Source organism: Seriola aureovittata, chromosome 20 (genome assembly GCF_021018895.1).
Source record: "Seriola aureovittata isolate HTS-2021-v1 ecotype China chromosome 20, ASM2101889v1, whole genome shotgun sequence".
Taxonomy (NCBI): Eukaryota; Metazoa; Chordata; class Actinopteri; order Carangiformes; family Carangidae; genus Seriola; species Seriola aureovittata.
Window position 1 is genome coordinate 6,047,183 of NC_079383.1, and position 23,534 is coordinate 6,070,716.

Sequence of the window (23,534 nt, forward strand, 5' to 3'; positions counted from 1 at the left end):
TGCTCATGGAAAGCAGACTGAGTAATGAGTGGGTGAGCGCACATCTTTGTGTTTGCTCAACGCAGCCAATGGGACCATAGAGGCTAAGGCGGGGAAGCATGTATATCAGTAAAAACATCCACCTCAGAAACTGAATCATGCCGTGTAGAGAAACCACCACTACACACAGCGATAGGTGAGAAGTGGGGAGAGGCAGGGGGTGTGAAAATCAGGATTTTAGCAGCAGCAGAGCAGCAGCTTCCAAGTGACTGCTGGTAACATCTAGTCTTGATGGGCCACATTTCAGTCACTATTTCATACTTGACAACAGAAACAGAAAGACGTGTAAATAAGAACAGCTTCATTGGGATTTTGGCTGTATTATAATTATAATATTAAAATACTGTATATGTGAGCACAGGGAGTGGGAGAAAAGTAAACAGATAAAGGGCTGAAACCAGCTGCCACTAAGCGGAAGCAAATAGCCTATGATGCCGTCAAGTCATATACTAGGTTTGACCTGGTGTTGTTGGGGTTGTGGCTGTAAACATACTGTAGCGGGGAAGGCAGGATTTTTCTGAGGTAAGAATTTATTATATTTTTAAAGTAGGATACTAAAATGCTCCATAGAATACATGTAAGGCCACTTACTTGACAGTTTATTTCACCCAATTTGTTTCACAAACTACTGATCCTGCTGCATGAAAGCAAAGACTTTAAATGTGAGGAAACAAGAAACATACATGTTTTTTTTTTTTTTTTTTTTAAATATACCATTCAAGGTTTAATTGCATGTGAATTAAATATTTCTGATAAACATCTCTGCTACAGCATGTGTTATAGTATTTACAGTATTCATTTCAGACCAGGTTTTTCCGTGAATTATCCCTTTAATTCCAGGGCATTCATAGTGATACCAAATGTTATTTGTATAAATCTTTAATAGTGCAACTATGTGTGTATATGTGAACTAAGACTCCATATTAATTTATGTACTATTACAAAAACATGTCATTCGGTCTATTTCCAAGCAATGACTTAAACATGAGTGTCATTTAAAACATTATTTCCATCAGAGGAACATGGTGAAACTATTTTATGTCCGACACCTCTATAAAGCTATTCACACACATCAAAAGAAAAGTTAAGTGAAAGATAATCAAGGCACTTCGAATGTGTGAAGGGAATTTACAGAGCAAAAACATCTTGAACCAAACTACATATACATTAACCACATGTTGACAAAATAGCTCCAGTTGGGAATGAAAACAGATTCAGTGAATGAAAAGGCACGTATTTGTCTAAACAAATGAAACAGTAAAAACCATATCCTAGTAAACATGCATTACCATTCATCCATAAAGTGCATCACATGGCCTTTTTCAGGCCTATTTTGAGACAATTCAACATCAGCTGTGGTTGACACACTTCATTACTCATCATCAAAGACTGGGAAAAACAAACAAACAAAAAAACAGCTGGTAAGCACACACTAACACATGTGAAACCTTTGCCCCCTAAGTGTTATTTGGGTTTAAGAATATGGCTTTTGGGCATGATGTGTAGGCCTGGAAAAAAACAGTCTTCATGCTGATACAGTGCCAACAAGGCTCAACATCAGTCACTTGCGTCACACAGTTCTTTGTTAAATACCAGCCTTGATTTCTTAAAAGCAAGGCTGTGTTAGTAAAATGAATCGACAGGCCCTGATCTCAATATACGCATTTCTCCCTTGTTTCAGAAATCTCAGCTCGTAACTTCTGGATTATTATCAGGTAAATTAGCACCACTGTGGTATTATGGGGGGGCTTCTTTATGCATTTCTTGCTTGAAGCTGATGTTCATCTTAAAAGAAATAAATGATCAACTGTTTATAAGTCTCTTAAAGGGGAAATTTCACCCAAATTACAAAGAACTTGTTACTTGCTCTTTGGGGGTATCTTCTAATTTTACTTTATTTGCTGGGATTTTCAGACATCTGGCTCTGCAAACTTCTGCCACCACCCGAATACAATGGAGGTCACATGGTTACTCAGGATATCTTGCTGTCAACTGAAACTATTTTTTCCAACAGCAATTTTATTTAAAATGATCAACTATCAGGTCTGTTGATTACTATGATGAACAAGAATAAGTTGCTGTTGAATTTTTCAAATGTAATTTAAAATAATTTGAGCACCATGAGCAGAATCTATTTCATGTAAAATAGAGGCAGAAATCTTAAAATTTTCAGTACATAAAGCTAGACTATCTGCACAGAGAAAGTATAAAAATGTGTCTTTTGCAAATAGCCTGATCCTTTCATCATAACCCATGTCACAATAGACCCTGAGGAATCCGACACAAGTCCAGGCCCAGTCTACACTCTATTAACAGGCAAGGTGCCGGGAGAGGTTTAGTGTTGCAATTATGTATGCACTTAATTTAAATTGGTATGATCAGTGCCTAGAAGCAAACTGGGTAATGTACAAATGCATGCGTGTAGGTGTACAAGCAATGTTGCAATGTGAATGGGAAATGACAGGATTAGTGTACACACAGGATTACATTCCTCAAAAAAGCAATGATAGGCCACATTTCCTTGGCTCTCTGTTGGTGCAGTGTTACATATTTTACTGCCTCTAGCAGGACAAATAACGCATGGCACAAAAACTATGAGGGAATGTAGGCTTTTTAGATGCAAAGTTAGTTTCTCAAGTCTGTCTACACCAATGACAGTGGATGGCAGTACAACACAGTGACATGGATGTACCTGCGAAAAGCAAGTTATAAGTCCTTTGTTATACCCACCTGGTTACCAATAATTATCCTGAGACATTTACTTTATCCAGATGTTTTCTTACGTCAATAACCACATGAAGGCAATGTTTCTCCAGTTAGAGAAGAGGGCCTCTTGTCACATGTGAGGAGCCATAAGGCAATGCATGTCTGCAGAAACTGATGAAATGATGGTTCAGGTTTTCTGTAGATTGTCACAGTTGTGGAAGTCATGAAACCATCAGCGTTATCTTATTCTTTTGGTCAAGAAGCCAAGCTTTGGCTTTGTGACTGAAGGATCAAATCGATCCAGTCCGACAGCCACGGTAGGAGGTTCAAGAGTGAACAAGGAGGACTGACAAATCCCCACACAGTTTATGAAAGAATTAACTTAGTCTGAGGTTTGATGGAGTAAACCCATGTAGTTGCAGATATAACTCTTACAGGACATTGCACAAGGTCTTCAGACTGAAGTTTTCCATGGGTGTCAGATAAAATATTCCATGGACCATTGTCAAGGGTTAAATATAAGTGAAACACGTTGTTTCAGCATAAAAGTTTTCCCTTTTCACCCAATACACAGAACTTGAGGGAAAAGCTGCATCACATCCAATTGCAAGGTGAAACAGTGGTGGAGATTGAAGTTGTGATGGGATGTGGGAGTAGTAAGGTTGGAGAGAAGTCAGGAAAAACCCAGGATGAGTATTTAATACTCCAACTCCAACATAAGGGATGAGGAGACTGAGGCGTACGGGCAAGAGACCAGTGTTGATTGTCAGTTTTTCGGCTTCTGGTGGTAGAGCTGGGTGACCTGAATGACTGGAGGAGAGGTGCTGAGCGACGGCCCGCACCAACAGGCAGAGGACCGCACCACTTGGACCTCACACTTGCCGCTGGAGAGAGGGAGATCAAAGCAGAGGAAACACAGTCAGCGACTGACTCAAATTAATCACAATGTGAGAACTGTACACTTCATACAACATAAAGACAGACTGAATGAGAGAATCCAGGAAGAAATGCTTTTCAAGTAGAAAGAGGCAGATAGGACATTAACGTTATTAACGCCACAACACCAGCAAGTTACAAGTTGAAAATACAGCAGGAAGACAGGTTTTCTCTTTGACTCTCTCCCATCTCACACAGCATGACAGATGATAAAGAAACATATCAGGTCCTTTTACTATTGGTCTACATCCCCGGATACAGTGCCAGGAATCCACACAATTTGTGATTAGCTGATTATATCCTGTATATATATGTAGCAATAAAGACAAGAAACTACAGGATTTTTTCATAAAACATCAGAAAAATCAAATGTAGTTGTTTTAGACAGATGCTATTTATTATGTATTAAGATTTTTCCCAGACTATCAAGACAACAGATGGGAAGAGGAAAGAGGAAAACCCAAATTCCAACAACCTACAATGCTCACACACACTCACTGAGCACTTTATTAGGAACACCTGCTTTACACCCGCTTATCTATGCAACTATCCAGTCATGGCAGCAGAGCAGAGAAGCTTCTCAGAACCTTGAGGTGGATGGACTACAACAGCAGAGAGTTCAGTGACCTTCAGTTCAGTCACCAGCTCTGAATTCAGTAGAACACCTTTGGGGTGTGATAGAACAGGAGATTGACAGCATGAAAGTACAGCTGGCAAATCTGCCAAACTGATGTGATGCAGTCATGTCAACATGAAGCAGAGCCTCCCCCACCCAGTATTAGTATGGTGTTCCTTATAAAGTGCTCGTTGAGTGTAGCATAAACCAACTTGTGAAGGAGAGGCACTAAGAGAATGTGTTAGTCACACAAGATGCAGGGGAGCAGTGTGGCACAGACAAAAAGGTACACAGAGCACAGAACATTGTAGTACAATGAATACGCACCACAGTTGGGGGACAAATCATTTTCAGGTCACTCAATACAAAAAGTGGAAATAATACTTCACTTCACTTGTATATTATTTGGCCAACTGTCGTGACACCTACCTATCAAAATCAAATTTGCTGCCACTAACACTGTTCTTATAAATAACAGAAACTCTCAGGCCTGTGGTGTTGTTGTAATTTTAAGGGGGTAGGAGAGAAGATAAGATCCTCAATTAGGTGAACTGAAAGTGAACTCACCCCAACACTGATAAACATCCTGAATGCAAACATTCAAAAGAAAGGTTTGGATTTTTTCAAGTAAATCTTAAATACAACACTCACATGTCATTTGTGCCAATGCGGACAGGAGGAACAATATGGCTACATTTCACGACACATACAGCATGTGAGCATTGCAGTAACACAGACTTGAAAATAATCTGAACCTATCCTTTGGCAGCCCGATACCAAAAACAAACAGTACACCTCTATTATAGTATAGCCGTTAACAGCAGGATGCATGTTACTAGAAGAAAGAAATCATTAAAAGGGTTAGCCTGCTGAGCTGGTATATGAAGTACCTCAAATGTTATGGGGCTCTGGTTTCAGATTGGAGCAGCACTGCTGTGAAATATAAGGCAAATAAAAAAACAAGAAGGGAAGGGAAAACATTTTAAAGAGCAAACTATGAGGTCTGACTAGCATGAAAGCTGGTAATGCTAATAAATGTACAAACAGATTAAGCGTTTTTAAAAAGTGTCAAGTCCAAGCGTATGGTCTCATTTGGGCCTTGGGGTTATGATTTTCTTGATATTAGACAGCCAGAGACATAATCCCACCCAATATCCTGTAATGGGATCAGTTGCTGGGAATGAACGTGGATATCTGAGCATCATGTGGAGAAAGAGATGCTGTCAGTGAATGATAAAAAAAAAAAGTCATCAAGAAATGTCACCGCGACTTTTATGTCTCTGTCTGACGTAAATGGGAAGAGAAGCTGACAAGTTGGTAAGAATTAATAAATCAAGGCAGTGCAAAAAAGGAGATGGATAGTTGGTGAGGACTAATGAATCAAAGGGAATATGATTAGTTTGGTGTAGGGCTGCACAATTACTCAAAATATAATCGAAATTGCAATATGACCAACTGCAATATCCAAACTGCAGGAGCTGCAATTTGTTTGATAAAAGGTAAAATGTGTCACAACATTGTTGTGCATTTTCAACAGCATAATTGTTGTGGTGCTCCAGAGACGCCCCAGCCTACAAATCGTATTCTCAAGATGTAAAGGAACAAGCTTGTTTGGTACAAGTCCCAACAAAATCAACCATAACCATGGTAACCTGGTATTACACTTAGTGAAACTATCTTTCATTTATCTGGTTTTCCATTGTTCTATTGCTACTTGATTAGGTATCAGAAGACTTTTCCCATTATAGGTAGCAATGAAGAAACTGCACTCAGGGTTTAAGTGCATTAGTCGTGTGTCTGTTTGAAATCAATACGCCCTTCTATCTAATGTGATTAGGTGGTAGAGGCTGAAGCACTGCTCAGGACCTATCAATCAGGTTCACTATAGATAGAGTGTCAAGTCGACTTATTTATGTAGACTGCTGAGAGATCCAGGCCTTCATTTCCTCCTACTTTACATTTGTATATGTGATGATATTTATGTAAGAATCCTTCAGGTTTTTGAATCTGCTCCCGCTTGCCATGTTAATTTGCTGTTGTGCAACAGATGGAGGATGAACTGAGTTTGCATCATGAGCAGCTTTCAGCGGTTGATGGGTTTACTTCACTGAAAGCTAATTGAGAAACATTGAAATGAAGTTTGCATTAGCAACACCAAGAGAATTCCTCGGGAAATAATTTATGCTCATCAGAATTCATTTTGCTCTGATACACCTCCTGTGTAGACAAACTGTTAAACTGACAGGAGGAAGCAAAGGTCTCACTACATGATTGCTCCTTAAGATGATTTATGTGCAGCATTACACATTAACTACTCAACTTTGCCCTCAACCCCTGAGCATTAGAAAACACCAAATAGGAAAATATCATTTTGTTATCATTTCCTCTGGTTAACAATGGGAAGGATGTTGTGAGATTCACCTGAGAGGGTTGAATACTTAACAATTACTTATTTAATTAAACATGTAGCTATGTGAATTGTGCATGCTTATTCTGTTTGTTACCCAGTGTCGTCAGGCATGTCCTGGTCAGCCTCCGCAGCGGATGACTCCACATCTGCATCTGCACTGCTCTCACTGCCCTGAGCTGACAGACCACACGGAGACTCTGGGCTCACACATTCACCACTGGGACACACAGAGACACGCACACAACCACACGGTTCATATTGATATAATTGCTATATTCTGTGCTATTTTAGCACTGAGAGCTTGTGTGTGGAATGCAATTCCTACAGTAATTTCTTCTGTGGCACATAATGTGACCCAGATGTGATATGCAAGTCAAGTGGGTGTCTAATCTTTCCATATCTTGTATTTATTTGATGTGTGTGTGTGTTTACTGACTTGATATGTTTCTCCAGTCGCAGGATGGCCTGCTCCCTCTCCTCCAACCTCCTCTTCAGGGAGGTGATTTCCCGCTGCTTCTCTAGCAGCTCCTTCTGGAGACGATAGTTGCTCTCCTCCAGAGTCTCGCAGAACGCCTGGAGGGAGGGAAGAATGGAGGATAGAAGCACAGAAGATGTTTGTGGACAGTGGAAACAACGGCTGGAGGGCAAACAAAGTGACAGGCAATGGAAGAAAACAGACTGTAGGTCATCATGTAAGCCTATAAGGACAGTCTGCACATTCAAGTCATTTATTACATCTTTAATTAAACTGTTCTAAACATACAAGTTCGAGGTGTTTGAGGTGCCTGACAAAATGGACAAGTGCAGCTACAGGGGAAAAGTGAAACATATTGTATTTATTGCCTGTTCACACTGCAGTAAAATCCTGGACTGGGGATCATTTTAAATTCTTGAATAAAGTGCCAATATGATATGGGGGCTTTGGTACAGTAGTGACATGAAAATGATACTTAATACCATACTTTATTTTGTTCAGTATAAACACTTTCCAGTAAGCATCAGTGTTTAATGTGTATTTTCACTTACAGCTATGAAAGAACTACTCTTGAATAAAACTGTGTAAAATTAACAAAATTATGACTTTTTAATAGAAAACATTCAACTAAACTAAGCTGGGTGAACGAGACCGGCCTTCTGTGAAAAATGAGCACATAGGTCATTTGTGCAACAGGTTATTATGACCTATATTTACATTTTGTTGTTAGGCGACACCTAGTGGCCGTAGTAAATATGACAGGAGTGCAGTGACATAGTATAGAGACAAAGTCTCCACCCATCAGGAGGAGGCTGGGGTGGATGAATGGATCAACAAAACACAGGAATATGACACAGGAGAGTAGTGTTTGATTCCCATGTGAAAACAGCAGTTTATGTTGTTTCTTTTATCCATGATCATTCAACAAGGTTAACCATGTTGTTATTATTGTGACCATGACAACAAAGATCTTCTGGTGTTGAGGAAGTGCCTGATTGGTGCCTTTCCTTTACAGTCAGTCCTCAGAACTATTAATGTTTAATTCTCATCCCTGTGTCAATAAGGACAAATGGATGATGTGTTAAAGTGGCTGAGCACTTTGTAAAGAAATGATCCTCTTTCAAAAGGCACTGAAGAGACACAGACATGGATATGAACACAAACATACATGTCATTACCACACATACATTCATATGTATATGCACACACTTACCCTGCTCTCCTCCAAACTATCAAAGGGCCCAGGTGGGTCATCCAGACATAAAAACTCCCTCACTGCCAGGCTGTCGAGGAGAAAGAATGGTGTGATATCTGTGTGTGTGTTTGTGTTGCAAAAAAGTGTGCTCAGCAATACAAGAAAACAAAAATACCTGTATACAATGACACTGGTACCTCATATCTAATTGATAATATGTTTGCTTTTTTCTGTCTTTTGTCATTTGAGTTTGAATGCTTTATATTCAAAAGCAAAAAAAGTTCAAACTTAAAACAATGAAATCACCACATAATCATGTCACATACCAGTTGGCAATGTCTTTATGTGCAACCAGGTTTTGCAAGAAAGCCTGCAGTCCTAACTGTCTGTCTTCCAGGAAGTCACTGTCATAGTTGTCTTTAAACCAACGCTTAGGAGGCAGCGAGAGGCGGAAGCCTGGAAACATCTCCTTCAGCTGGACCACACACGTGCGCACACACATACACACACACACACACACACACACACACATAAAGAGTAAGTGAGTATCACATGATCTACATTCAGTTACAGTAAAAGAATATGATTCAGCAGCAGAATGAGGTTATTGACCTGCATGGCCATGATGCAGAGAAAGAGCGTTAGTGACAATCTTCATGTGCTTCATATATTCTAGTAAAACAATAACTGAAGCAAACTGTGCTGTCCTTCACCTCTAACCTTCATCCCATACTAAATCCATCATGTAGGGGTGTCACTGATAAACAACTTTTGACATTTGTGGCCAGAATTTCATTTGGTTTTTGAATTTTTCTGCATTAAAATATCTTCATCCATTTCAAATTACACATAAATCTATAAATTGGCTAAAACAAGCTTTTATTCTAATTAACTGTGAGTGAATATGAGCCATTTCCACTTGTGCTTCCATAGTGTTACTGGCTGTGTAAGACAAACCACAATGTGCCGTGTCATACTGCTGCACAGACTAATTTCTGACACGTTACTAATATAATATTGATATCAAAACATAATTTATTTTTTCTGATTTTTACATAAATGTTTTCAAGTAACCCTTAAATTTGGATTTTAAAGTTATGACCAATCTGTCAATAAACGTATGCACTTTTTGTCTGGTGCATTGCTTCATTCCATATGTATACAGTATGGTGGTGGATGTAAATAGTATGTGACATAAACCAAATACTACTGTAAACTATTTTAGTCATTTCAAGAAAGAAAAAGTGCATATAGTACAAGAAGAATCCTCCATTCTGGTGCATTAACAGCCTCAGCCACACTCTCCCACTCCATTTGTTTTATTTTATTTTATTGTTAATGCCAAAGGACAGAGTGCAGAATAACATCCTTTTTCTCATTATTGAGGAGAGGAGAAGCCCAGGCGTATTTATACTCATTAGCACATTAAATTTAGGGTGGAGTGCCATGGTCGTGCTTTGGTGCTAAATTTTACATTGATTGGGATGTACAAAGAAAATGTGCGTGGAATCCTGCACGCACACAGTTTCATACATCTGAATTTTAAGGTGGGTACACAGCTTTTGGGCTTCGTGCGTACGCCGCGTATTCAATAGTCTACGCAAGGCTTCGTAGATGAAGCCATGAAGCCTTCAAAGCCGAAAATTACAACAAATTGTAAATCTTCAATAAATGACTGGTAATTTACAAAATTCTCAAAACAGATGAATGCAGATCAGCTTTGGGAAATAGTGGATATCAGTTTACTCAGCAGGAAGCGAGTTGGTGTGTGTGTATGCACACTAACTTGTCCCACTTGGTAGCCTGAGCCATGTGCATAAACGTAGAGTGGAGCAATGCTGGGTGAGGTCCAAACTTCTACAAAAACAATGTTTGGCACCAACCACACAGTGTGGAGGCAGTGCTGCGTATTGTAAAACCTGATCATGTTTTAACCGTGCTGGGTATATGCTACTGTTTATCTCTAATACATGTGTGTTTGAGTTTCTCTAAGTGTCACCTGCAACACAACTAATAATCTAATCGTTAATCTTAATTGTTTTTTGCAATACTTCTAAATAATTAAACATGGGAAAAACATCTAAATGTTTGTGCTTATGTGCCTCAGCGAAGTAAAATGTTGAAACATTTCCAAAAAGGCTAAGTATAAGGCTTCTACAGTTACAGCAAAAGACCATTCAGCACAGGGTGAACATTACAGCTGCCGTAATGAATGGAGGAAAGGATGTCCACACCCCCCTCTATACCCTCTTTCTCCTTGTTGAATGTAGGGTGTTCCCATCTCCTATTTCCATTCCTCTTTTCAATGACTGTGTACCAACAAGTTCCACCTGTTTTAAAATTACGTGTTGCATTAATTGATTTAGTCAATATTTTGCAGGCCTGCAGAGATCCTGTTAGTTGCAGCTTTCTAACAATCAACTTTTTTGTTGTAGCTTCTTTTTTTGTCAGACAGTATCATCACATGGCTGAGTACTTTTCCCTTCTGTAATCTGTGACCCAACTGTCCTTCCTGAAACCACGAGAGACCTGTTCCCCTACTTGGCTCTGGCCTGTTGGGCATTTTGGGAACAGTAGGCTTCTTTGTGCAGCTCTAATCACTTCCACAGTACACTCAAAAACAAAAGAAAGCCAGCTGAAAACAAAGAGTTGATAGTCAAAAAGAGTGTCTGCAAACATGGATGGATGATCACAAAACTAGGCAAAAGCCGTCTTCTATTTTCGGATTGCCCATACTTTCCATGTATGTACAGACAACACACTCAGACACACCTTGTCGTTGAGCCGGGAGAAGTCTGCGTATCTTCTAAAAACAACCCAGCTCTCATCTGGAGTCTTCCTGACCAGGAGCTTGTAAACCTAGAGCAGGGTAAAGACAACACAAACATATACAGAAACTGGTGTCTACCAACTTATCTTTTGACAAATGTGATGCTTGCAACTATCACATAAAGCAAGATACTAAAGTAAATAAGACTTAACTGAAGCGTGAAATCACATTGTCTCCTTTGCCAGGCTGCTCACTGACTTCTTGTGATACTGTATGAATGCATTTCTGTCCTCTTTTCTCATAATGGCCCAAAATTAGACGAAACAGAATCTATTGACAACTTCTATGCAGGTACTGAGAGCGCAGCAAAACTTGTTCCTCCATGCTTTTGGGAAGTGTTGGAAGTTGATTTGTATAAAAGTCTGTGTGCTGAGTAAATGTTGACATTAGTTTTTAATCTCTAATATGCACCAGGCTGTGTGCTTGTCCTCCAGTGTGCATGCCTATCCCATTTGCTAAAGTGCTCCCTTGTTATTATAGTTCTTAGCAGACGGATCGATACATGTCATTACATGATAAATAACATTAGCATTTCATCTGTAGTGAGAGGTGTCACACTGTGATACTACACAGGTTCCAAAAGCTGGTTTCATACCGTGAACTTGGCCCTCTCCTCCATGACTTCATAACCCAGCACAGTAGGTGTGATGGGCCTCTCCTCGCCTTGCTGGCTTCCAGCAGGATCTGATATGGAGCGAGGGCAGCTGGAATATTCTACAGAGGATTCCAGAGTCCCGTTGACCCTGGCCCGTGTCACAGGGCTCTGGAGGGGTGGTGGCGTCCGGCTGCGGCTGCCCCTGTCCATGCAGCGGGATTGCCGCTGGGAACCTAGTCCTCCACATCCTCTTCCGTTGTCCTCCAAGCTGCTGGAGACACTGCCTAGTGATGAAGCTCGCTGTGGCCGTCTCAGCTTGTTGCTACCACCTGACAGGGTTCTGTCCATGGGCACAGGGACAGGCACAAACGGTGATGCCATCTTCTTGAGCTGCGCACTCCTGCCCCGCCACCGCAGTAGTCAACAAGGTACTTCACACAGATGCTGACCTTCTTTTGCTTCAGTGGCGCTGTACGATAGAGTGAAGCAGTAATGCTCACCCTAAGGGGCTGACACCCTGTACAAAAAATAATTATTAGGTGTCTACATTGCATTTATCATGATTTAAATTGGCTACAGGTTGCACACTGGGACACTCAGAATTCCCTGTAACTTACATAAATAGAGCACAGTCTGTCATCAAACATTATCCTGAAATAAGGGTACCAGACTGTGAGGGCAGATGAATTATTGACATGAGCCAAATGCCATTCATAATTTATGGATTTGTACATCATGTGTAAAATCTATGGTGGAATAAAAAGCCTGTTAACATCTGTAGATAATGAATGTGTCAAATAATTTTGACAGTTGATTCATTTTTTTTCTCCACCTGTTCCAGTCAAAGTCTGACCTATCCTGATGATGCTTGGATTTGAGATAAAAGGAAGAGGAGTCTGCATGTGGTTTTCATGGAGGGACAAGGCCTGAAACCAGTTTCTGTTCAGACTGAGATTGGGAGCTACCTGTCAACCTTGTTCACATTAATCCAGCATCAGTGGAGTTGAGAGAAACCAGCCCTGTACCTCTGTGTGATTCGAAATGAGAAGCCAAATAACATGCTGATAATACTCACTACACTAATGGGGGTATAGCAAATATGCGGAGAAAGACAAGAAAATCTCAATGTCATATTAAGGCTGGAGGACAAGAGAAAAAAACACAAGAGGGTGAAAAGTAGAAGAATATAAGAAGATGACACATCATTACTGCTCACTCACTTTTACTGACTCGTGGAGCTATTTTGGTGCGCCTGACGAAAGACCTGAGACCGGAGCAAACAAAAACGCTGGCTGCCTAGCATCCCGCTTCACACTTTTCTGGTGTTTAATGGTTTTAAAGGAAACTGGCTGACAAGCGTTTAGTAAGTGAAGATAGGAAGTGATTTAACTGCGATGATTCGTGACGTGCGTTTACAGAACTCCATTCACAAAATGGGACATTGTAGTTAGAAGTATAACGTCTCCCTGCTTTTCGGTTCAGGCCCTAATAGTAGTGACACTAGTCGGGAATTCAGAGTAGCAATGGTGAGTTAAGGTATTATAGTAAATACTACACAGGGAGTTAAACAGTTTGAGTATAAAATCACCTCATCAGCTACAATTAAAACAAACCTACCTAGTCAAAGTTGCTAGCTGGTCATAACAGCCCTAAAAAGTAGACTAACTAAAGTTTTGCTAAAAAAAAGCAGCTGCTGATAATATTAGATGTATGCCGAATGGAGTATCAATCCCTCATAGTTCGTAAAGGGGTATTCTATTATTTTTTTGTTCAGGTATATTGCCGATAATAAAAACGGAAACGCTTAACCGACAGATTTATGAACGATGTTTGGCTTGTCCTCTGTCCCACTGTAAGATCCTGGGATACAAGCTATCACGTTATGTTCACGTTAGCTAGCAAGCTAAGAGCCCATGCGGACTAAGCTAAGATAACGGATGGTGACAAGGAGTTTCGCTTACCGTAGGAAGCCAATATCCTTCCCCTTCAGAAAATGTTTTTTTATTATACACATAAAGCCTGGTGTGTGATTGTCTGGTGGCTGTTTATCCACACTGCACTGCCTCCTCCTTCCCTGCCCTGGTCATGTTAGCTTGTTTGAATTCAGACTACGGCGGCATCAGTGCTTGCAGACGGCCAGAAGGGGGCACTGTATCACACATAAAGAAAGTAGTGCCACGGTAACGTTTACAAAACCGAAGTGGTTGTCGTCAGCTGATCTTATGACCACATGTCATTAATATTGAACAGAAACATATTTTCACTTATTTTGAATGGAAAAATAAAAATGTATGCAATATTATTAACATCCTAATTTCACTAGGAAAATGTCATATTCATAAGACGAAATTTCTTAAATAAGTTCCTTCATTTAAATTGATCTTGAACATTATTTATGAGTCTCTCAAATTGGTTACAAACAAAAAGTCCTTACACTACATGTAGGCTAAAAGTTGAGAAGATTTTCATTTTCTCTTTAACCCAATGGTCACTGTGCCGATGTAAACAAATCAATAAACAAAGTAAATAACCGCTCCTGTTGCAGCATGTGAAGTAGCACTAATGGTCCCTGAAACATAATGAATGAAGGAATTATATGCAATAACAGATTGGTAGGTATGCCTAAGTAGAATGGATGTTGCAATATTACTATCATGCAATTTGGCAACTAAGAGGCAACATACAGTGTAAAATGTAAATGCAGTAGTTATAAATCCATAACCCTGATGCAGGTTCTGCAAGCTGGAGAACACATTAAAAGTGGGTGAGTGCAAAATTTATAAAACCTGGAGGGGGAAAATCTGGTTGGTGATTGTTGAGATGACTTTGCTGAACCCTATAGCGGATGCAAGTAACTTCAGGCTTTGGTCATCAAATCCTGAACTTTCTCATCTTCCTGTGGCCAAAGTTATTGTAATAAATTTAAACGTAGGAAACTCGTATACTACTTGTGCTAATGCACCAGACAAAGAGATAATAAAATAATTGTGTGTGTGTGTGTGTGTGTGTGTGCATCTTCATTTTTGTATTAATCTGGTTCAGACCACTTGACACATTTCTTGATTCACACTGTCCTCATAAATTTTATAATCACGTCTCTATACTGATACTGTTTCTGAAAATTATTGCTTAATCAGCTGTTGATTCCACTTTGTCTTCTTCTCAGTGTCCATCCATCCATCCAGCCATCCATCCATCCATCCATCCAGCCATCCATCCATCCATCCATCCATCCATCCATCCATCCATCCATCCATCCATCCCTTTTCTGTATCAGGGTCACGTGGGCATCTCCTCACAATTCCTACTGGCACAGTAACCATAATAAGGGCGGCTGTTCCTTTCACTGATGGGTGTGAGCTCTAGATACGTCTTCAAGGTGCAGCCACCTACTTTACTTTGGGTGTGTCAGCTCTTTACATTACAAAGCACTGACTCAAACAGAACAGTTCCTCCAATAGCTGAAAGACTACGGATCCCTTGCTGACTGAAGAAGAGTGTCTGTGAGTAAGTACAGATTGTCTTATTGTCACCTGATTTCCATAATAAAAGAGATAAGGCATGATAACGGGTCAACCAGGCTTTATAAACTAATTTATGCCCTCACCTGGTTTGCAAAGGCAGCAGGGGTTAACTAATGATGAGCAACATCTGTGTGATTTTATTGGGTTTGGTGAGATTTCTTCAGTAAAAATTCTGTGGGGGAAAATGGGGATTTCTCTACACATGTCTGAGAAGAGATATTGTTGTTGGAGAACTCTGCCGAGTTGTTAAATAAAACATCAATGAAGAAGAGCATTTTAAAGGTCTGCACAGGCAGCTTAAATTTTAAAGCTTAACAATATTTAATAATTGGTAAATTAAACCAAGAGGCCAAAGACTTGGATTTCATGAAAAGCTGAAACACTGACATGATGCTTGAGCATCCTCATAAAACGTGTAAGAATGCACAAGATGAAACATTTGCATATCTCATTCATAAAAGAGACTGTGGTTTTTACCAGTAGTACATTCCCTGCCATACTAGACATTTACCATCTGTGTTACCTTGGCTTGTAAGATCATCAAGGACTGTAGGCAACCAGTATACAAACTGTCTGCCATGCAACCTCTAACACCCTAAAATGCCTAATTAGCACTTACTATGGTTTTACTTCTTAACTTGATCTCCTTGCACTTATTGAATACATGTCCCTCTGTCTCTCACTTGTAAGTCGCTTTGGATAAAAGTGTCTGCCAAATGAGTACATGTAATTTAAAAGATAATGCAACAGATTGGCAGGCAGTGCAGGACTATATACTCCATACTCACAGCATCTGATAACCCTCATAATTCAAAGGCTTCACTGTTTCCTTTACCTTTCTATTCCTCATCTATAGTAGTTTTAATGTATTTATCTTTATTATTTATTTTACTCTTCCAAGTCTCATTCTAAGCATTTCATTGCAGAGAAGATGTTTTATCTGCACAAATGACATTATAGTTGAATTGATTTCTAACAGGTGTAACATTTATGTAAAGGCACAAACATTTGTGTTTTCACATGATCAGGGGAACATGATTTTATCCAATTTTGTGTGGGAGTGCTACTTAACAGATACAGTGCATGCTACAGTACAGTTTTAATTCAATGATTAATGCTCTATTCTCAATGCCTTTTCTTTGTATCAGACACAATGGCATCATCATCATCATCATCAGTCCCTCTGTCCAAGGCCAACACCGCCTTCTCTCTGGCTCTGTCCAAACAGCTGAGTAATAACGACAAGACTGCAAATATCTTCTTCTCTCCATTTAGCATCTCTTCAGGCCTGGCTATGGTGATGCTGGGGGCTGGAGGCAACACAGCCACACAGATATCCGAGGTACTGTACACACACACTAAAGCACAATGCTGTGGAAATTAACTGTAGAAAAGTTACCGCTATCATGTTAATGCATCCATCTAGACTAAGGTGATTATACAGGCAGTTAGTGGAACTGGTTGATGTTGTGGCTGTAATTTCTTTGGCATATTATTGCATCAAAAGAAAAGGAAAAAGGTGTGGGCTCAGGCTTCAAGCTCTGTCATGTTCTCAGGGAACTGGGCGTATAGTATACTGGAAATTTGAATGAAGACAGTGGGTACTATTATATCTGACTCAAAGAGACAGGCATGAGTCAGGAGTTTTGCATAACAGTAGTACAAATGTCCTGGGGTAGTTTAAATTGTGAGTATGAGAAGGTAGCAAACATAAATTCATTGTTGTCAGAATGGGATTAAAGAAGCCAAAGCAGTGATGCCAGAATGGAAGTGATATATAGTGAATGTCAGTGGTGGAGAGTGAATTTACTGCACTATAAATACATGTTCTTATATGTTAATGCATCAATAATAACAATCAAATAAAATAATACATAATTTTAGACTAACGGGCCAGTTTTTCTGCTTGACGGTTACTTTTATTTTTGAGACTTTATGATCATAACACTTGTGTTTTTACTTCAGTAACATTTTGAATTCAGGACTTTCACTTGTAGTACTACTACTTAACTTAAAGGATCTGGATACCCGTGTGTTGTTACAGTAACGCTGTGTGCAAATAACAAAACTAGTCTGAGATTAATGAAAAAATAAAAGGCTAGGATTAATCTACTGTTGTACACTGGTAATACACCCTGGCTGGTTAATTCATTGTTTAATGTTATAGTTATTTTTATTTTACTGGATACACTGCATACATGGCAACCTGATTTAGATTAATCATGTGTTGAGAATCAAGTCTGGTTTTGTTCCTAACTGGTAATGCCTATGGAGCAACAGCTGCCTTTCAGCCAGATGTGAGATTGATGGATACAGCTGATAAGCAAAGCGCAGGGCAAGCTTCAGTTTCACTGGGGAGTGGTAGTGAATGTTTTAACGTAGGTGTTGACAGGCTCTGATGGAACTATGATGGAATTTTACTAAGTGATTATGTCTTTGTGGGTTAAAGGAAGAGAGTGATCTTGCCTGAGAGTCATCAGGTATAATGAAGCCAACATGTCTGTACATGTATGGCCCTGTCTTATACAAACTGCAGTGAGATTTCCTTTCTCCACAGTCAACAGAGAGTGCAATTGTAATACTTTATTTGTTTTTAACCTATCCAGTAATTTGTCCTGCCATGTGTTGAACTCAGGAGGGATCCTAATGATAAGAAAAACTACCATTTGCACCTCTCAGGTCCTCCACTTCACTGAGACACAGCAACAGCAGGAAGAAGCTCAACCACAGATGCACACATCAGTGCAGTCGGCGATGCAGTCACAGATACAGACGCGCATTCAGATGCAGACACAGATACAGCGCACCTCCAGACTGCCACAGTATCTGCTCAAGGTGGTAACAAAGTCAAAGGATGATTAATGATTAGGGTGTGGGTGTGGTTATCTGGTGAGGAAACCTGAGATTTTGGTTCCTGAGTGTTACACGCTTCATTTCCCACTGTTTTAACCTCTTGGAAACACAAGCCTTCATATGAAGCTTCAAACAGCAAAACAAGCAGATTTACGGGAAATTCAGTGCCCTAACTTTCCAACAAAAGCAGGCCATCCTAAATTTTCTTTGTTCCACACTGAAGAAGACGTGTAAAAGAACATGAAGGGGGATAAATGGTGGGTAATTTTGTGTGCAAATGCTTTTAAAAAGGTTTCCCATGGAATATTTTATATTAATGTTAATGGTGTTGATATTTTTATTTGTTGTGTTTGCCTTTTCCATATATTTTCTCCACAAGGTGCTTGGGGTCTCATAAAGAGAAATCAAACTAATGAAAACTTCAGGATCTTGGGGTCAAAGGTCATTCGAATTACAGTAAATTATGAGAACACTGACACTAAACCCAGGCGGTCCAGTATCACTTGACATCACACCATGTTAGCATGCTAGCAAAGACAAACTAACATTAATAGAAGATCAATACAGCAGAGGTGCAGTAGTAACAGTTGGTGTCTATTCTTATCATTTAACAGGAAAACTAACCATAAAGCCAACAATCAGCATTAATCTAATACAAGAGTAGTCTTTCATCTGTCACAGTGTGCTTATGTAACACGCAGGTGTTCTCTGGCTGTTTGCAGTGCCTAAAACCCCAGGACTGTCAGGACGATGTCCACTCTGGCTTCACCCAACTGCTGAGCGAGCTCAACAAGCCAGACGCTCCGTACGCCCTCAGTGTGGCCAACAGACTGTACGGGGAGCAATCTTACCAGTTTGTTGAGGTGGGTGTGTGTGTGTGTGTGTGCGTGTGTGTGTGTGTGTGCCAATGAATTATTTGCTGAAGGGGTGACCTGTAATCCTATAATTTAGTGTGTCAATATTTCAAGATGGCCTTGAGCTCAAACCTGCAGGCATATTCCCAGATAACCAGCTCATTATCTTTCCAAAATTCTACACATTCATTCCTTTCCTTCGAAGCACCAATAAAGCAAATATAATTGGTATATAATTATAGTTTCAGATGAGAACATGTACACTGTTGACAATGAAATGGAAATCCATTGGTGTAAATTTCAAAGGTACATTTTGATAAAAGGTTTATTGCTGGTTTTAGCAGTTTTGTTAATTACAGAATTAAAAGTACTGTGTATGTATGTCTGTATGTAATAGCCAAAGAAAACATTATACAGCTGCAGGTCTACACATGATAAATCAACTGTCTTCCGTATGTAAAATCGGTGGAGCGTCCCTAAGTATTTTTCGAAGAGTCTTGTACCTGAGCTGCTTAATGTGAATATTTAACTGTGGCATGAGTATTCAAATGTGCTGTTTTATGATTCCAGGGCTTTTTAGCAGAAACCAAGAAGCACTACAATGCTGAGCTGGAGTCTGTGAACTTCCAGTCCAATTCGGAGGAGATCAGGGTGAAGATCAACAGCTGGGTGGAGGAGCAGACACAAGGTAGGTCTCAGAACACACATTCATCAGTGTGTAAATCCAAACATCCCTTCTCTCAAAGTGGTCACTTTTGTTTCTAGATGTTCTATTTTAGAGTTCATGATTTGATTTCACTGAAGTATATTAGTAATTTAGTGGCCATTTTTGTTCACTGGTTTTGTTTTCTATCTAGCACTGGTGTCTGGAAATCCTCCTCAGCCTCTGTGAATCCTCAGGGATCAGTCCTTAGTTTATGGGCTCAAATTAGAGTCAGAAAGATTTTGCGCTTGTAAAGTGATGTTCGGAAATAATTCCAAAGTTTGTAGTTGTAAACGAACCTGTAAAATCTTTGTAAACCTGTAAAATGAATCTGCATGACAAATTCAAGTTTGTACATTTGTAGAAAAGATTTGTATTTGAAAAAATAATAATGAGATTGTGTACATAAAAACAAATGATGTCAGTGGTGAGGTTACACAAAGACAGGTCACACCGTAATCTGATTGGACAATGACAGTTCAATCAATTTATCATGAAGATTTATTTTACAGATTTACAAAGGTTGATTTAAAACTAAAAACTTTTCTCTACATCACTAAAGGAGCTCATATTTTTTTTGACCCTAATTTGAGCCAATATTGGTCCTTTGTTATTCTCTGTTTACAAGTTACCATAGGGTTGTATAATCCACATGTAATCTAATTTTCTATTTCCAGTTTTTCTTGTTTCCATTTTAAATTTAATTTCCTCTGGTTTCCCTCAGCGAGGTGAGAAAATATATATCTTGGAACGTCCTTTGGTTAAATTAATTAAATTTAAAGTTTTTTGTAAGTACAGTAACTGTCCAGACTTTAATTACTTCAAACTGTATCAGCCCAACTTCTAACAAGATCTACCACAGAGGGTACATGACACTACGTGGGTATTTCCACCCTCTCTACATGCGTGTTGTGAATCTGGAAGTCACATTTACGGCTTGTATGGGGTTAGCTCCTTAACACACTGACCTTCTTTCCCAACATGTGCCTGAGTGCAGCATGAAATCTATCAATAAGGCTTTTTCAGAGGCTCCTGGGTCTCAGACTCAGAACCATAGGGCACATCTGGGTCTGGCACATCCTGCTGGAGAAAATCAGAAGTTCCTAATCACAGTTTAACTGAACACATTCTTTTAGACTTCACACTTTTAACCCTTTTATAGCTAGTTGATTCCATAATGTTGATTTGTTTTTTTTAATTGTATGTCTTATACCAATTCGTACAGTAACTTATTTTTAGTGCCTGATCATGATGTTTTTGCTCATCACTTTACAGGTAAAATCAAGGACCTGCTGGCCCAGCACATTGTGGATGGCTTGTCCAAACTGGTGCTGGTCAATGCCATCTACTTCAAAGGCAACTGGAACAAACGGTTTGAGGAGGATTCTACTGTTGATGCTCAGTTTAGAATAAACAAGGTAACACTGCACAACGCCAGCACTGGATGGAGACACTGAGGAACAAAAGCAGCAGTCTGGGTTTGTGAAATGATGTGTGATAGTTTACAGTTTACCTGAGGTCTGTAATACTGTAGCATGTGGCAGGACACTCTGATAGTAAACCATGACAAAGCTGTTTCTATTTTTTTATTTATTTAATTTTTTACAAATGACTGGCTTTAATTTGACTGGCTGACTGGAAGAATAGTCCCAGTCACCCCATGGTAGTATAGTGACAGGGCTCATTGTCTGTGCCTTACTAGGCTGGCAGTGGATCAGTGTGTGTCAGGTAGGTGACACAGAAAGCCAAGTTAAATCTAAATTATTCCATTTATTTAATCCCACCAAGTCAAAAGCAGGATTAAAACTGTTTCACTGAATAAATACATGGAACAATGTGGTGATAGTAATCTACACCAGCCTTTTTGCCTTGGGAAATTCACAAGCTACCCAGCAGTATATTAACTAATTATAATTAGCCTTTACCAGCTGCAACATGGTTTTTCCTCATAATGAGTGCTTTTACTTTTGTTATATATTTTCATATATTTTCTGGATATTTAATTTCTATATCATAAAAAACTATGCCTTTCATGCCTGTCTCTAGAACGATACCAAGCCAGTGAGGATGATGTGCCAGAAAAGTAAGTTCTCTCACGCCACCATCCCTGAAGCCAACTTCCAGGTAATGTCCATGTTTTGCAGTATGTGGTTTTGACTGCCATGCAATTTGATATTACAACAGTTTGTAAACAGATTTCAATGAAATATGGTGGAGAGATTAACCAAGATTCAAAGAACAAATGGTTCAATTTTTGCATCAAACCTTTAGATTTGTGGTTTTTAAGATGATTTCCATAGCTGTAACTTCTAATAGATGTATTTTAAACAGCAACCTGTTTTTCATGATGGAAAAAAACAGATAATCTGTAAATGAAATGACATTAAAAACAGAATGTTTTTGGGCAGATCCTACTGATGCCCTATAAAGGGAATGACCTAAGCATGCTCATCTTCCTGCCCAATGAGATACAGGACGATACAACAGGCTTGGAGAAGGTAGGACACATACACACATACAATAGACAAATGCACAATTCTAAACAGACAGACTGACTACAAATGGATTTTCTGTCCACCTCCAGCTGGAGAAGGAGCTGACCTATGAGAAATTTGTGGAGTGGACTCGTCCAGATTTAATGGGTCAAACCGAGGTGGAGGTGAGACTGCCTCGATTCAAGATGGAGGAGACGTACGACCTGAATGATGTCCTGAAAAGCATGGGCATGGAGGATGTTTTTAATGCTGCAAAGAGTAACTTCTCTGGTGAGACATATATTATAATACATTATACACATGCCTGTGTCATCAAGTGTTGTATTTGTTTAAAACGTCCTCCCTCCTCTGCTGATAGGCATGTCTTCGGCAAACGACCTGGTGCTGTCAAAAGTCATCCACAAGGCTTTTGTGGAGGTAAATGAAGAGGGAACTGAGGCTGCTGCCGCCACTGCCGCCGTCATGACGGAACGCTCTGCGATGATTCCTACCATGTTCACAGCAGACCACCCCTTCCTGTTCTTCATCCGACATAACCCCACCATGAGTGTCCTCTTTGCTGGCCGATTCTGCTCCCCTGTGTGAGCACGGTGCCCTTCAGAGCAGTGTGACTCCAGTCAGTGAGTCCACAGCCTCTCTTAATTTGCTCTAGCTATACATCCCATTTCCTAGTTCCGAGTTACATTTAAATCGCCATCCTATATGAATCCCACAGCACAAATTTACAAATTTGCAGGAAAACATTCAAGTGTAGAATGTGGTTCTACACAGTGCACCTTCAGATTCACATTTACATCCACATCTACAAAACAGGTGTAGCATTTGTTGCCCGGAGTGCTTGCAGGTGTGCTTGTGCTGAATCCCAAACTTTTCCTGATTATTTGTATGTTTTGAAATAGTCTTTGCTTGTAAGTGAGTAGGTATGTATTCTTTGGCAATCTCAGACAGGCTGTTGAAATGTTGCACCATCACATCACAATAAAAGGCATTGAAATGTACCTTTACCATATGAGTATGCTGAGCATGGAGTTTAATGAAAGAGTTAATGAACCAAACTAAGGCCACAGTATTTATCCTTATGCCTACATGAATAAAATAAAGGTGTTAGGTTTGAAAACACTGTGTGCCCTGTCTTCCTTTTATCTTACAATTCCTTATGTTACAGCTAAAAATGTTTGTGCTGATTCCCTCAGACTTCATGTTGTAGCCACCAACATTTCCTCAGGTTGGAACCAGTAAAACCAGTAGAGGGGGGTGCTGCCAAAGTGACCAAATCTGCTCTGCAAGTTGCTGCAAATTATGA

The 23,534-nt window shown here is 39.7% G+C and overlaps 2 protein-coding genes across 5 annotated transcripts; one reads left to right on the top strand and one right to left on the bottom strand.

Moving 5' to 3' along the window:
- Positions 1-617: 617 nt before the first annotated feature.
- On the bottom strand, positions 618-13,926 carry snx16 (sorting nexin 16). 2 transcript variants are annotated; one of them, XM_056364779.1, is made up of 9 exons: positions 13,764-13,926; positions 11,803-12,319; positions 11,150-11,236; positions 8,704-8,852; positions 8,396-8,465; positions 7,144-7,280; positions 6,802-6,924; positions 5,188-5,230; positions 3,492-3,629 (listed from the first exon to the last, which is right to left on the bottom strand). In XM_056364779.1, the coding sequence occupies exons 2-8, from the start codon at positions 12,181-12,183 to the stop codon at positions 5,212-5,214; spliced, it is 966 nt and encodes a 321-aa protein (XP_056220754.1). In that variant the 5' UTR covers positions 12,184-12,319; positions 13,764-13,926; the 3' UTR covers positions 3,492-3,629; positions 5,188-5,211. The 2 variants fall into 2 exon arrangements, with proteins under 2 accessions (XP_056220753.1, XP_056220754.1); XM_056364778.1 differs by lacking the exon at positions 5,188-5,230 and having other exon boundaries at positions 618-3,629.
- Positions 13,927-15,175: 1,249 nt separating this feature from the next.
- LOC130161225 (leukocyte elastase inhibitor-like) lies at positions 15,176-23,317 on the top strand. Of its 3 annotated transcripts, none has more exons than XM_056364350.1 (10): positions 15,176-15,309; positions 16,475-16,668; positions 18,006-18,161; positions 18,902-19,042; positions 19,604-19,721; positions 21,012-21,154; positions 21,783-21,860; positions 22,145-22,234; positions 22,321-22,501; positions 22,590-23,316. In XM_056364350.1, the coding sequence occupies exons 2-10, from the start codon at positions 16,480-16,482 to the stop codon at positions 22,814-22,816; spliced, it is 1,323 nt and encodes a 440-aa protein (XP_056220325.1). In that variant the 5' UTR covers positions 15,176-15,309; positions 16,475-16,479; the 3' UTR covers positions 22,817-23,316. The 3 variants fall into 3 exon arrangements, with proteins under 3 accessions (XP_056220325.1, XP_056220326.1, XP_056220327.1); XM_056364351.1 differs by having other exon boundaries at positions 15,208-15,305; XM_056364352.1 differs by lacking the exons at positions 15,176-15,309; positions 16,475-16,668; positions 18,006-18,161 and adding an exon at positions 18,171-18,436 and having other exon boundaries at positions 22,590-23,317.
- The last annotated feature ends 217 nt before the right edge of the window (positions 23,318-23,534 follow it).